The 13,973-nt window shown below is 46.6% G+C and overlaps 6 protein-coding genes across 11 annotated transcripts; 3 read left to right on the top strand and 3 right to left on the bottom strand.

The window, feature by feature from the left end:
• The first annotated feature begins 80 nt into the window (after positions 1-80).
• Positions 81-3,580, top strand: BDCG_03670 (uncharacterized protein). Its single transcript, XM_045419313.1, has 8 exons — positions 81-733; positions 827-1,073; positions 1,162-1,367; positions 1,450-1,619; positions 1,682-1,872; positions 1,943-2,251; positions 2,321-2,461; positions 2,530-3,580. The coding sequence occupies exons 1-8, from the start codon at positions 380-382 to the stop codon at positions 3,183-3,185; spliced, it is 2,274 nt and encodes a 757-aa protein (XP_045275655.1). The 5' UTR covers positions 81-379; the 3' UTR covers positions 3,186-3,580.
• BDCG_03669 (uncharacterized protein) lies at positions 3,538-6,010 on the bottom strand (the record flags this gene model as incomplete). The annotated part of the gene is made up of 6 exons (XM_045419312.1): positions 4,603-6,010; positions 4,410-4,532; positions 4,233-4,357; positions 4,066-4,150; positions 3,761-3,964; positions 3,538-3,626 (listed from the first exon to the last, which is right to left on the bottom strand). Exons 1-6 carry the CDS (start codon positions 4,856-4,858, stop codon positions 3,538-3,540), a joined length of 882 nt encoding a protein of 293 aa, XP_045275654.1. The 5' UTR covers positions 4,859-6,010.
• On the top strand, positions 5,447-6,636 carry BDCG_03668 (the record flags this gene model as incomplete). 2 transcript variants are annotated; one of them, XM_045419311.1, is made up of 3 exons in its annotated part: positions 5,447-5,677; positions 5,783-6,081; positions 6,135-6,636. In XM_045419311.1, the coding sequence occupies 2 exons, from the start codon at positions 5,605-5,607 to the stop codon at positions 6,079-6,081; spliced, it is 372 nt and encodes a 123-aa protein (XP_045280554.1). In that variant the 3' UTR covers positions 6,135-6,636. The 2 variants fall into 2 exon arrangements, with proteins under 2 accessions (XP_045280554.1, XP_045280555.1); XM_045419310.1 differs by having other exon boundaries at positions 5,605-5,677; positions 5,741-6,081.
• Positions 6,021-9,032, bottom strand: BDCG_03667 (tripeptidyl peptidase). 3 transcript variants are annotated; one of them, XM_045419308.1, is made up of 3 exons: positions 8,581-9,032; positions 6,499-8,524; positions 6,045-6,412 (listed from the first exon to the last, which is right to left on the bottom strand). In XM_045419308.1, exons 1-2 carry the CDS (start codon positions 8,792-8,794, stop codon positions 6,819-6,821), a joined length of 1,920 nt encoding a protein of 639 aa, XP_045280552.1. In that variant the 5' UTR covers positions 8,795-9,032; the 3' UTR covers positions 6,045-6,412; positions 6,499-6,818. The 3 variants fall into 3 exon arrangements, with proteins under 3 accessions (XP_045275653.1, XP_045280552.1, XP_045280553.1); XM_045419309.1 differs by having other exon boundaries at positions 6,045-6,396; positions 6,546-8,524; XM_045419307.1 differs by having other exon boundaries at positions 6,021-8,524.
• On the top strand, positions 6,829-11,849 carry BDCG_03666. 3 transcript variants are annotated; one of them, XM_045419305.1, is made up of 7 exons: positions 6,829-8,784; positions 8,920-9,057; positions 9,122-9,588; positions 9,680-9,808; positions 9,890-10,099; positions 10,213-10,416; positions 10,491-11,384. In XM_045419305.1, exons 3-7 carry the CDS (start codon positions 9,285-9,287, stop codon positions 10,547-10,549), a joined length of 906 nt encoding a protein of 301 aa, XP_045280550.1. In that variant the 5' UTR covers positions 6,829-8,784; positions 8,920-9,057; positions 9,122-9,284; the 3' UTR covers positions 10,550-11,384. The 3 variants fall into 3 exon arrangements, with proteins under 3 accessions (XP_045280550.1, XP_045280549.1, XP_045280551.1); XM_045419306.1 differs by having other exon boundaries at positions 6,836-8,534; positions 8,591-9,057; positions 10,491-11,105; XM_045419304.1 differs by having other exon boundaries at positions 6,829-9,057; positions 10,491-11,849.
• BDCG_03665 (MFS multidrug transporter) lies at positions 11,184-13,967 on the bottom strand. Its single transcript, XM_045419303.1, has 3 exons — positions 13,392-13,967; positions 12,859-13,245; positions 11,184-12,798 (listed from the first exon to the last, which is right to left on the bottom strand). Exons 1-3 carry the CDS (start codon positions 13,644-13,646, stop codon positions 11,803-11,805), a joined length of 1,638 nt encoding a protein of 545 aa, XP_045275652.1. The 5' UTR covers positions 13,647-13,967; the 3' UTR covers positions 11,184-11,802.
• Positions 13,968-13,973: the final 6 nt, after the last annotated feature.

The following is a 13,973-nucleotide window of genomic DNA, read 5'->3' as shown; positions in this document are numbered from 1 at the left end:
TATAGTCACCGTACTGTATGTAGTTACTCTGTACTCATCATCGAATATTCCAATGCAGTGTCAGCAACTTTCTGACAATCGGGGGGCTGACATCGGCGAAACAATAATCCGCCCAGAAACAAAGGGGAAGCATCCAAACATCCAAAACCAAACCTCTTTCTTATTATCTCGAACATAACTGTCCTTTGAGGCTTTGGGTCATTGTGCTACCGCGGAGTGCTCTTGACAGAGTATCAAATGGATGCGGGGTCCAGCTTGCAGCTAGTTGTATTTAGAGAAAACACTCAAACAGTGATATATCCCCAAGTTCTCATTTTTGGGGCGGGCTGAGGACGATGTCGTGGTAACTACATATCATTGTTTCTATCTTTATTCCGTCATGCGTCAAACTTCTACGTCGAGCCCGCGCTATTCAGCCTTGCCAAACGATGTAAGGGAGACTGAACTTCAGGATCTCTCTTGGCAGGGCCGCTACATAGACGATGAAGATGGAGAAGAAGAGGATGTGCAGTCGACCGGAGAAAACTCGCTAGAGGGGGACACGATAGTTTCGGATGGAGGAGATCTCGCCGAAGATAAATTCGCCCCATTCCCAGACATGCATCGTGATTCGAACCCGGTTTTCACGTTCCGTGCATTACTCATTGGATGTCTCTGCGGGGCGTTGGTGAACGCTTCCAATATCTACCTAGGTCTCAAAGCAGGCTGGACCACCTCGGCCAACATTTTCGGCGTGAGTAACTAACCTATTCACCAGTTCTTGCAAGTACACAAGTACTCAATTCAAGCCAATATATCTAAAGGGCCCCGTATTTATATTATCTAGTCAATTGTGGGCTTTGCCGTCCTGAAATCATGGACAAAGTACACTGGCGAGCACAACTTCGGGCCCCATGAGAACAACATTGTCCAAACCGCTGCCACGGCGGCGGGGGGTCTGTCTAATGTCTTCGTATCTGCTATTCCCGCGCTGTATCAGCTAGGACTTCTTTCCGTCCCAGCTAAAGATTTTTTTCGAATTACGACACTGACCGCTGTTGGGGGCTACTTTGGCCTCCTGTCCGTTGCGCCATGTACGTGTTAACTAATCCAACTTCTATGACTCTCCTTATTTGGCAATTAAGTCTCGTGGGACTTATTGTTGTTATTATTTTTCTCTAGTACGAAACTTCTTCCTGGTCCAGGTGGCCCGGGAGCTTAATCTTATCTTTCCATCCTCATCCGCTACTGCTATCACTATTCGTAGCATGCATCAAGCCGCTAGCGGTGCATCTATGGCCCAGCAGAAACTTGCTGCTTTGCTCTACGCTTTTATATTCGCAGTGATTCTGCGTGTTGCATCCCAGTATGCCATCGGGGTTCTGTGGGTAAGATCTGACAGTTTTTCTTAGTTTATTCATTCTTTCTGCTTTTAGGAAAGGTCTCGGCTCACTCACGATATCCTTCTAGGATTGGCATCCATTTACTTGGCTAGTTAATAGCGGAATTCTTGTCGAGTGGGCCATGTCTATGGAAAGCTGGGGTTGGATTGTTGAATGGACGCCTGCATTCATCGGCTCTGGAATGCTCGTGGGAATCAATGTTGCTGCTTCTTTTACTGCCGGCTCAGTTCTCGCGTGGTAAGTTAGCATTTAAAGAACGTGGAATCTCCTCCAAAATTACGTTACTAACCGAGAAATAGGGGTATCATTGGCCCGTATTTAGTCGGCCATGGAATGGCTTTTGGAGAACCGGCGTCCACGGATGCGAAATGGTCCGGCTTGATGTCCTATGCGTCCTTGTCGAAGGACTTTGCAACAGCTTCTCACCCAAGCCCTCGATATTGGTTATTATGGCCAGGTGTGGTTACGATGGCTGCAGTGGCGCTTGCTGGTGCGTATGAAGGCCACACAGCGAACATGGTATCTACAGTATTGTCCGCTAATTAGGGATGTTTCCGTAGAACTTGCGTGTCAATGGCGTGTGTTTTGGATTATTGCTCGAGATTCCACCCGAGCAATGGCAGACATCCTTTCCAGGCTGCGAGGAGATCACCATCAGTATACCCTAATGATGGAAAAAGACGAGGACATTGGTCCTTCAAAAGATAGTGTCAAAGTATGGATGTGGCTACCAGGCCTAATTGCCATTATCGCCATTGCCTGTCCCGCCCTGAAGTACCAGTTTGGCATGAAGGTTACGGAGTCACTGTTGGCTCTTTTCCTGGCATTCATATTGTCCCTCATGGCAATCCAGGCAACTGGAGCAACTGGTGAGTTCAATGGGCTCCTTAATGACACGGAAAATTACTAGACAGAAGCCTAACATACATCTACAATAGACACCACGCCTCTTGGTATTCTTTCCAAAGTGTCTCAAGTTACCTTGAGCAGCACAACGCGGGATCAAACCATACAGAACTCACAACGCCTGAATCTCTTAGGTGGTGCTCTAACAAATATTGGCGGGAGCCAAGCTTGCGGTATGTTCAGACATAACATGCCCGTCTATTTCTTTTGTAAATGTTCAACCACTGAACAATTCCTACAGATCTCATGGGCGACTTCCGAGTCGGATACCTCCTAGGCACATCGCCCAAACTCCAGTACGCAACACAACTAATAGGTACCCTCTTCGCGACCTTCTTCGCACCATCCATATTCCTCATGTTCGCAACCGCCTACCCATGCATCCTATCCACAGAGAACAACCTCGCAACCTCCCCCTCCTCAACCAGCAATTCAACCACCCCCTCTAACTCCTGCGAATTCTCCTCCCCCTCCGTCGCCGCCTGGCGCGCCGTAGCCGTAGCCGCCACAGAACCCATCCTACCCATCCCCCGCACCTCCCTCATCTTCTCCATCATAATGGCCACCATCGGCGTCCTGATGGTAATCATCCGACACGGCCTGTGGGTGGGGAAATGGGAGCGAATGCGCGTGTACCACCCCAACGTCATGATCCTAGCCATGGCGTTCACGCTGCCGTCGCCGCAGTATGGGATTGCCATGCTGATCGGGGCGCTGGTGGCGGCTGCTTGGCAATTGAAGGCGCCAGTGGGTTTTGAGGCCTTTGGGTACGCGGTTGCGGCGGGGTTTATGGCTGGTGAAGGGATTGGGGGCACGATCAATGCGATGCTTTCGGTGTTAGGGCTTGGAGGGGAGGGGTTGGGGACGAGGGTTGGGTGTCCTGCTGGGAGGTGTTGATAGTATTTTTTTCTTTTCCCCGCCGATTGGGTCAAGCCAATCAATACTTTAGAAATAGAATAGAATGGACGTTACGAAGTCATGCTTTCTGCTTGTGTGGTGGCTTAAACTACTGGGTAATATATATATATGGCTCTCACTAAAAAGTGCTTGGTATGAAAATATGCAAGTTATCTAAATCTCGTAAAGAAAAGTACATACATACATATTTGGTATACAGGAGGGTTGACCGTGGCTAAGGGCTACTCGTTACCTATCAACACCAGCTGTGATCGCATCTGATTGGATTAACAGAAAATGGAACAAAAAAAGAACTTCTAATATAAACAACCGTGATGATACCGTCCCATCACTAACCAATGGCATCAACATCTACGTCCACGTCGTGCTCTGGCATGCCCACGGCCAATCCCTGTTCCTCGCCTTCTTTGAATATAGGCCCTGTCACCCAGCATAACGGTTAGTTAATACATATCTCTTTGAAACAAGCAGCCACTGAAAGGAGGATAAAAACTGTGACGCAGAAATGTTGTATTGGGGAAACAGAGAATGCAGCAGAAAAGGCGGTCACGAACCTAAAGTGGGATTTACAATATATCCCGGAGTCGTCATGTTGAAGGACCTGGAGCTTGCCCATTCGGTTATGCGGTTCCAGTCTGCGCATTGATGGGTCGTTGCGGTAGCCTTTGGTTTCAGGGTGCCCTGCTTCCAGTTGTACGTGATGATGCCCACGTCGCTGTGGCACATGGCCGTTTTGCGTAAATAATTTAGGCAATGGTCTGGGGAAAAGGTTGTGATAACGCGTTGGTGTATTAGCTGTTTCTGCCACGTTTTTCTTTTTCAATTGGCATATTTCCTTTTTTGGCACTTGGATACTCACGAGAATGCAGTTTCATAATCGCTTGTTCATGGGGAGTGGCACCCTCGAAATAGTGATCTTTATGAACGTATTTGTAGAGCCACCACTAACGTCACTTCCTCAGTAAACCACTCGTTGTCGTCGCCACTTTTATGCTTCGGGGTGTAGCATATGGGTAGAAGACTTACAATGCAGTGGAGTTCGTGAAAGACATTGAGCGTCCCAGCAAACCCAGAACCATCTGGCAATTCCACAGCATCCTCGAGCCGCCCTACTGAGACTAGATCGTGCTTTGATAACCTGACATTCATAACTTTGATAATGTTATTATTCCTCAGGTTCGATACTGGGCCGGGAGAACCCACTATCAAAAATATCCCTCCAAGCTCTCTCAAGCACAGGTCGTGGTTCACCCACATAATCTCCATGGGCACCATCATCATGTTCCCATTCAACTACGTTCCATTTCAATGCCTCGTTTGCGGGCGCTAGCATCAAAATTAGCAGATGAAGACAAATATCAAGGAATTTAGACGTGGAATCCGTTTAGATACTAACAGTATATTAAGCTACTTTGCAGTTTTCTCTGTAGCTTTATATTATTCTCAAAAACGATTGCACTGAAGGCGGCAAGGAAGAAAAAAGCTGTACCAGTTGCAAGGACAGTTTTAATATGTTCCCGCCAAAATGGTAGGGTGTTTTCATGATAGCGGGCTAGGGGCTTCTCGAGCAATGTATCCGTTGTGTCTGCACTCTCTGTGGAAGAAGGCAATGATGAATCGTCGTTCGAATGTTTCTGTTCCCTACACTCCATTGTTATTTAAAGGACAAAAAGGGCTCGTGGTAGAGAAATTTTCTCGGGCAAGAGAAATTAAGAATTAAGGGGTAGAAGAGGACCAAGGAAACATTGGACGGAACATCGAAGCGTGTGACTATTAGGAGTTTCGGACATGAGTCTAACTTGACTTGCTTCCGCTGGATGACAGTCTTTTCTATTGGCATCTCTTTCAAGTGAGCTTTGTGGTGCTCTGACCAAGAGACAAAACCCACAGGGCAATTGCTTTTGACAAGGTGTTGACGGCCCTCTCGCTGAGGGCCTTCAAGTGGTTACGCATAGCAGCAGCCTTTGACCAGTCAAATAATACGATTTCTATGACAGTCATTTTGAGGAACGTTAAAAGGACAGGAGTGGTGCGTAAATATCACAGCTGGGGATGTCATTGATAGTTATGCACGGTCAAGAAAGTTTTCCAAGGATGTGTCACACCTCATGACTGCATCATTCAGCTGGAAACTCCATTGCATTAGGCCTGATATTTCCAATGTTGACCGAATCGAGGTGACCAACACCCTGTGGTATGACATACCTATACTCAGTTACCAAAATCACAGAATGCGCATCCGACAACTCTGCTGCATAAATATATGTTAACCTGGCCTTGAAATCCACAACGAATATAGTTCAATATTAGTTTTCTCTACCCAAGATCTGCAACTTGAAATTCCATTCGAATCTTGAACAGTGTCGGTTTCTAGAGGAGTCAACAGGCAAAAAACAAAATGCAGCTCCAGAATATTTTGCCGATTGCGGCTCTTCTTGTGACTATAGTCGCTGGAGCACCATCTTCCCCAGGTGAGATCTATATCTCAATGGCCACTGCACCTCCACAGAGGAGTAACAACTTCAAAAACATAGACACCCGTTCGGAAGCTAATTTGCCGGTCCTGAACATGGTAGACAAGCGCTCTGACGCCGATGCTGCCACTATGTATGTGGTTGACAAGCGCTCTGACGCCGATGCCGCCACTATGTATGTGGTCGACAAGCGCTCTGATGCCGATGCTGCCACTATGTACGTGGTTGACAAGCGCTCCGACGCCGATGCTGCCACCATGTATGTGGTTGACAAGCGCTCCGACGCCGATGCTGCCACCATGTATGTGGTTGACAAGCGCTCCGACGCCGATGCTGCCACCATGTATGTGGTTGACAAGCGCTCCGACGCCGATGCTGCCACCATGTACGTGGTTGACTAGGTAAGTGCAATCAAAAGTGCAAATCTTCGTCCAGTATGTCTAATTATCGAAAGATCCTGAAGAAGGGCAATCACTGCCGTATCGCCGCCATCCTTCGGGGGCGGTATCAGCTCTCCGGAGAGAAGAATTTGGGTAGGGGAATTGGAGGAAGAGGCACGGGACCGATCAACAGCGATATGGCAGCCCTCTTTGTTTCTTTTCTTTACATAAGAATCGCAGGATGTTATTTCTTTCCGGGGTTTTCAAATAAGTGTTGCAGCTATGGGATATTATATTGTTGAGTTGTTGATATAGTTTTGGGATAGTTAGAGGAGACTGGAAGTTTTCGGACCTAAATCACTCATTCATTATCAAGTTCTATTCGGTTTTTCATTGAAAACGCTTTATGTAGAACAAATGAATTCAACAACGCCTCACGTTAGTAGCATGCACTGCGCGCATCACATCACGCTGGCTAGACGCACTCGGGCAATAATCAACAGTTTGTTAGCACTAGTTCAAATGCCATCCTTAGCATGCATATTAAGATAAGCAGTCAAATACAATAGAAGTGGCTAAAAACTCATAGAAAAAATGAGGATAATAAGATATCATCAGTACGGAGTACGGAGTACAGAGTAACTAAAAGAGACGAGCGAAGAGGAGGTTGAAATCCGCCAACATATTAAATTATGCTGACTAATACGCGATCCTTGAACCCCCCTTGAATGGAACTCAAGATCGAATTATTCTACACATTACCAGAACCACCACCGGATATACCACGGCCGAGTCTCTCTCGATTTTCTCTTCAACGCTATCTCCCTGAACTTTGGAAACAATGGTGTACCCCATCCGGAGGCTGCATCCCACCCTTGCAGAGCTGGAAAGCCTGTTGTATTGCAGCCTCCATTTGTACCTTCAGTGACATCCTGAAATGCTTTGAATCCCTCCATGTATAGCCATGGGTTTAAAAATCCCAGTGGTGGCTTTTTCTCCGCTGCCAATGCATCATTGACCAAAGCTACAATGGCAGCGAATGTTGGAGCAGAAGCTGATGTGCCATCAATGAGTTTTGTCTCTCCGTTCCAAATCGTCACAAAGCGATACCCCTGCGCGGAAACATCGGGGATTGCACGTCCATATGGATTGAACATGCCAGAATGGAGGTTGTTAATCTTTGAAAGATACCGAGCAATGCTATTGGGGTTATTGGCTTGGTAATCCGGACGCGGAAAGTAATTACTGAAGCCTCCGCCTGATGAGAATCCATTACGGCTGTTCACTGCAACAACTTCTGGCTGGATGCCTTTTGTAGCACCGACAGATGTGACCCACGGACAGGAATCTGGAAAGCTTACAAGGAACTCGGGAGTAGTGAGGCCGTCATTCGAATAACAGTGACCCGGATGACCAACACCATAATCTCCTGAACCCATTATAACAGATACCCCGCGTGCACCCAGCTGGGCAAAACCGTTGCACACTCGTCGAGCATATGAAATTGGAACAGTATGTTCGATGTCCCCATACGAAGTGGAAACCACGCTGGGAAGTTCCGAATCAGGCTGGTCAAGAATCCAGTTCAGCCATACCAAGAACGGCTCGTTAGTGTTGGTGGGAGTGAATGAGTCCGGGATAAACGGTGGCTCGGATTTACCAACTGAATATATAGTAAGAGGGATTGGGTGGGCAATGCCGAGCATAACTTCAGCGTCAAGATTGCCTTCCCTCCCAGCGCCGCGGGCGTATTGCTCTGGCGTTACAAGACTCTGCTGGTTGATCCCACCATTTATGCTGATGTCTTCGAAGCTCTCTGCGCCAGAAACAGCGTCTGGTCTATATATTTTGAGAAAATGAGAAACATCTGATCTGTTGTTGAACTCTCCCAAATAATTGACCAGCGCCATTTTTGTCCCTCGTTGAGAGTCCGCCCTGTAGTACAGGGTGCCATACAGCGTACGAAGGCAAAGGGACGTTACAGCGCTGGCGTTACATGCTTGTTGAGGGGTCAAATCCGGTGGGATATTATTCAAGTCGACATCCGTTCCGATACCCAATGCGGCGTCCTCTGCTTGTTGGTTAATGTTCGTGATCTCGTGGTCTTCATTCTGACGTGCTTTGACTTGGCCTGGGATGCGCATTAAGGAGGTTGTTGGTTGAATGGTGTCGATCGCGTCGTGTAGGTATTGGGGTACTGACCACTCCATTGCCCGAGCGGCTGTTTGATGCCCGTATCTGTATATATGATATTTGGTATCAAGAAGGCGCTCCGCTTCCGCAATAGATACAGTCACCGCAAGCCAGTCTCCGGCCGCGTTAAAATTGTGACGACCAGTCGAAATACCATGCTCTTCAAGCCACGCTTGCGTACGGTCTACGGCATCTCGATGCGGTCGAAGTAGCCTGGCTACTTCAAATCTAGTCAGAAACTGACCGTATCTCTTGTGGCGCGGGTTGGAAACTAGAGAAATGTTAGCAAATCTATACCAGAAAAGTTAAAGATACCAGACGCCTGACCTTCTTGAAGCCTATTTTCCAGCTCAGCTAAACGACCTTGCACAAGACCTATTTGAAGCGAGATATTCATAGACGGAGGTGCTGTGCCTTCGCGAATCCATTTGGACGGTGCTGGATGAGATTCCTTCAAAGAATAGGAAGCGGGACTGGTTGTTGAAGAGTTTACTGCCGAAATTCCCACCCCAAAGATCAAATATAGCCAACGTAAGTGCATTTTGTTTAGGTAGAAGTATGGCCATCCACCCCGATTCCTTCCCAGCTGCCAGCCGATAAAGGAATGCAGCCACCATTTCTTTCCAGTCTTGTTCAAACTCCGTGTCCCATGCTAAGAGCAAGAAGCTCAAAATGGACCTGCTGCCAGGACAGTAAACCTGGTTCAATGTCACTGTCGTATAATGTCTTTGTGGCATGATTTCTGTGATGACATTGCAGCTGTTGATGACAGGGCTGAGGTCATGACCGAGGGTCATCAACAAGGTGACAAAATATCTCTATTCCTACACTCTTGGCAAGATTGTCACCCTTACTAATGAATTCGCAGTGGTATCCATCTCTCTGTCCGAACCTCTGAAAATTTGCTTTGTTGAAAGTGATCTTTTGATTATCAGCATCCCCAATTATGCTCACTATTCCACCTCTCCTACACATCCTCTGAACAAGGGGGAGTCTCCTGAACATTGACATAGCTTTCATTTTGTCTTATTATGATGGCGTTTTTTGCCAGAGGTCGACTGTCTCAGTGGTACAAAAGTAGAAACCAATACGCTTACAAAGTCCCTGAAACTCCTGGTTCTTCTCCGAGAAGCCCATCAGAAGAAAAGGGATCAGAAGATGGACTTCTCGAAGAAATACAGTATCATACGTTTGCTGCACGACGATCTGTGTGGAAAAATGGTCGCTTCCTCATTATTTTTCACATCTTGCTCTTTACTCTGTATATTGCGAGTTTGATGGCCGTGTGGGAAAGGAATAATACAAATCAGTTCCGAGCAGCTGGAATGCCCTTTTGTAAGTGTCTGCTCCGCTTCTCCTCTTACTAAACTTATCGACTTCCACCTTCTTCCTTATCAAATTGGTTAAAGGGCTAATTGTTCGGAAGCCCCGGCAGCGAAGATGGTAGAATGGAGAGACACTAGATTTAGCCTGGAGGATCGGATCACGGAAAAAGGGTCTTTCTCGGGGAAACCGAGCGCGGAATTAGACAAAGCGTGGCATGATTTGCTTGATGGTAAGGCCCCTATACTTGGCGAGAATACTTATTTCAAGGTGAAATCATATAAAGGCATCAGTAACTGACTATCTTACGTAGATGAAAACATTATGGTGGAACCGGAATACATCAAGCACTATGATCGAGAGGATATCACGGTCCGCATCCCTGAGGGTGATGGCTACATCGGCACCCTAAATGTGTATCATGAACTCCACTGCCTGAAACGTATCCACCAGTATATGTACCCTGACTACTACTTCGCGGGTTTGTCTGCAAGCGATATTGAAATGAACAGGCTCCATAATGGTAAGTTCTCCTGATCGCATAGTTCACTTTTGCGCACTGCAGATTCAAACGTTTTTTTTTTTTTTTTTTTTTTTTTTTTTTTTTTTTTTTTTGTTTTCTCAAATATTCTTTAGAACATTGTATCGACTTCCTCCGCCAATCTGCCATGTGCCATGGCGATATTGGATTGATCACGTTCGAATGGCGTGACAGCAGCCGCATCCCGGTTGCCAATGCTACATCCCATCAATGCGTTAATTGGCAGAAGTTGGATCAGTGGACGAAAGCTAGATCTGTTGATATGATGAAGCCGGGTTGGCTCGTTCATCCTACTCTTGGTAAGCTAAATTGGATATTTGTAGCCTTTTTAAAGATCCGGAGTACCAAGTACTAATACTCACATTCTTTCTAGGTGTGGCATATCCAACCGGTGAAGGTGACAGAATTGGTGCACTTAGTGAGCATAATTAACTGATCAACTACAAGGGAGAAAGCGAAGCAAAACCCTGGCAAATATGTCTTACTTTGGCGAGCCCTGTGGTGAAATCCACATATTTCTTCTGTTGCTTAAACGTTGATATAGCTATGTTCCCTAAGTATTCACATGAAGAGCGACGGTAACGACACCTTTTTCTAGTATTTCTCAATAGGTTGACACAAGAGTTCTTTCAGCACGCCAAGTATTGACAGCCGCTTTGAAGAAAGCAATAATTAAAAGCTCTTAACCTAAATCCGATACTAATTGACTATCGTCGTCCTATTTATACGGTGCACCCACCAAAGCCTTCTGAGCATTTTGTCATGGGTTTCAGTGCCACAGTTTAGAACCACTTGAGTCCATTCATTCTGCTTCTGTAGTCTAAGAACTGCCACTAAGATTCCCCTTGCACGATGGGGGATATCAGGTTGAGCGCCATCAGGTGCTTGTCCATTCTCATACAAATCTGCGTTGCAATATCTCCTTTGGGAGCAGCGATGATGGCTCAACCCAAGTCTTAACCGGAATAAAAAATATAAAATATATAAAATATACTCTCCCCAATTCCGGATTTTTTTTTTTTTCGCAGAGTCCACGGACAAGCCTTTTTTCACAACACGGTATCGAGACTTTTTGCCGGAACGGCATGAGTTGCGTAAAATACATTTCTATCGCCGGAAATCTGAGCCACACCAAGACGGAACCGCCCCTACTCCCAATCATGGCTGAATATCCCAGACAGGCACATATATCCCTGAGAGCCTTTAGGAAAGACACGATCAAGAATGGGTCAAATATTTCTTCAATGAAATGAAGGATTGACTGCAGCGGAGTCTAGACTCAAGTTGCAGTGCAGTCGTTTGAGTGATGGTACATGCTGAGAAGTCAGGGGTAGAGGACTGATAGATACAGTACTTAGTACTCCGAATAGACGGGAAGTAGTGATTGTGATTTATTTCTAGGGTCTCAGGCTTGTGACTATATGTCATCGCTCAATCGATGGCACTTTCGGCTACCAATCTTCCGGTTGTCATGTAACCATTTTCCATTCAGGTTCCACGTTTAACAGTAAACGGCTGGAAATGGGGCATAACTTGAACACAATATTATATCTGAGCTCATGGTACCTATGGCTCATGCTAGGCATATTTCTTTGCTTGGAGATTATCCTCATCCTTTTCGTTTCGCTATATCTTCCCGCTCCCCCGTAGCTTAATGGCTTCAGACATCCTCCAGCTCCACTCAACTACGGCATTGGCTTGCCCTTTGCGCGTAATTTCGCACCAAACTTCCACAGAATAAACGGGGACGGAATTCCCAGGCCCAGAAAAATGAAAGCCAATACACTATGACCCCAGCCGTACCCCAGCCGAGCGAAAAGCGCTGGCGCGAACAATGGAAACGCAAATGCAAAAATGCTTCGTAGAAACTGGCTGGCCGCTGAAGCCGATGCCACATAACCCCGATATGCCTCCATGACGTACTGCTGTTGTGAGTGTGTACTCATGATAACCCCGAAGTTGAACATTGCAATAGCGACGTCGACTACAATCCATTTCTGCTTCGTTTCTGCCGTCCACCCATACCAGAACAAGCTGATAGGGATGACAATAGAGCCGGGAATCATCAGGGGAATCCGGTACTCCGGCGCCGTTTCGCCCCCTGCTCGTTTTTTCAGATATGCCCACAGGCGATCAGTGAGAGCTGCCCCAAGTTGGGCACCAATAGTTGAGCCGATGACGAGAGCAATATAATGCAACCCGGAGGCAGAAACAGACTGGTGGTATTGGGTTATCCAGATAGAGGCAAAGCTGGTCAGGACAAAGTAAAGAGTGCCAAAATTGTAAGCAAGGAAAAGGCTCACAAGTTGGATGATTGGCTGGGTGGCCAACATCCATACTGGCCTTGCCACACTACGCTTCAGTTTCTGGGTGAGCGGTTGGTTGTGGATGTCCCATCGGGTATGATATTCTCTCCCAGTTTCCTTGCGTAATTTCATCGCCTTTCGGTGAAGAAGGAGCTGCTCATAACATTCCGGAAAAATCCAGAACGCAGCAACTGTGAGGATTGCATCAAATATGGATAAAACCCAGAACAACCATCGCCAACCGACTGAGTTAGTGATCACGCCCCCCAAAATTGGACCTATGGCGGGTCCAAGAAGAGGGATAAATGTTGCTATGGCAAAGGACCTTCCCCGCTCCTCTGGTCTCCAAGTATCACCTAAAACCGGATTCGTGACCTTGCAACATTATAAGCAGTGAAGTAGTCCAAAAGGAAGATGGGGAATTAGTTTACTCACAGCAAACTCTGCACTCGCTCCCAATCCTGCCAGAAGCCTTGCGGACAACATCAAACCCTGGGAGTTTGCAAATCCACAGACACCGTTCCATAGGACATACCATGTTGAACAAAGGATCCATACCTTGCGGCGGCCAAATATTTCTGTCATAGGAGCTAAGACCATGGGGCCAAAGGCAAATGCCAGCACAAAAATGGATAGACACATGTTCGTTGTGCCAGGGCTGGTATTGAGATCCTTTGCGATGGCATCTAGGGCCGGAGCGAGCATCGCACCACTCATCAGTGTAACAAGACCCCCAAGGGACGTTAATAAAGCAACCGCCCATTTCCTGAACCGGCTCCAATTGAGTGGATTTTTCGGATCATCAGGGCCATCCCAGTCTACCTAATACAGGCAGCTCAGATTAGCAATGTAGTGAGGAGATATTCGATCGAATCTGTCAATGGGCAGCTCCAGATACAAAGCATAGGCGCGGAAATCGAAAAAATAAAAAATAAAAAAATAAAGAAAAGAAAACCAGTGGCTATTACCAGCAGTTCATCTTGGTCCCCTTGGGAATTTGTCTGATTCTCCTCGGCCTCTTTATCTTCACTTCTAGACTCCTGTACTGCAGTCACCGATTTCTCGACGTCGCCCTTCGGGGGATTTGAGGGGGCCATTTTTTTTAATTTTTTTTTCTTTTTCGAAAGAACTTGGTTGGGTGAGGTGAGGTGAGCTGTTAACAGGCGGAAAAGTTTGTCATATATCATCTGGTTGATAAAGGCAGCAACATTCGCAGCATTCATGTTCAACAATGAGCATCATAGTAGCCCGCTGCAGAGCGCTGAACAAATTGTGTAACCGGCATGGACTACTGATGTTTTGTAAGCATTGTGTCTGCTGGCTCCCGCTTATAGTTAATTCCTGTAATTCAGTGGGTTGTTGAGTTAGAAATTGCCGATATTATAAACTTCCTGAATCGCACACCACAACGCAGTTAATATTCATTTCAAACACCCTGGGCTGCGTGGTTGCAATGTACTGTACAGGCTCATGCAGAAGTAAGCTTTGCTCATTGAGAGATTGGTTCCAAGGTTCAGCTCTACAAGGCTGAAAATTCGGCGCTTATTCTT

The sequence above is a fragment of the Blastomyces dermatitidis genome (assembly GCF_000003525.1).
Source record: "Blastomyces dermatitidis ER-3 genomic scaffold supercont1.3, whole genome shotgun sequence".
NCBI classification, from domain to species: Eukaryota; Fungi; Ascomycota; class Eurotiomycetes; order Onygenales; family Ajellomycetaceae; genus Blastomyces; species Blastomyces dermatitidis.
The sequence above is the reverse complement of the archived record's forward strand: the minus strand, read 5'-3'. Positions and strand labels throughout refer to the sequence as shown.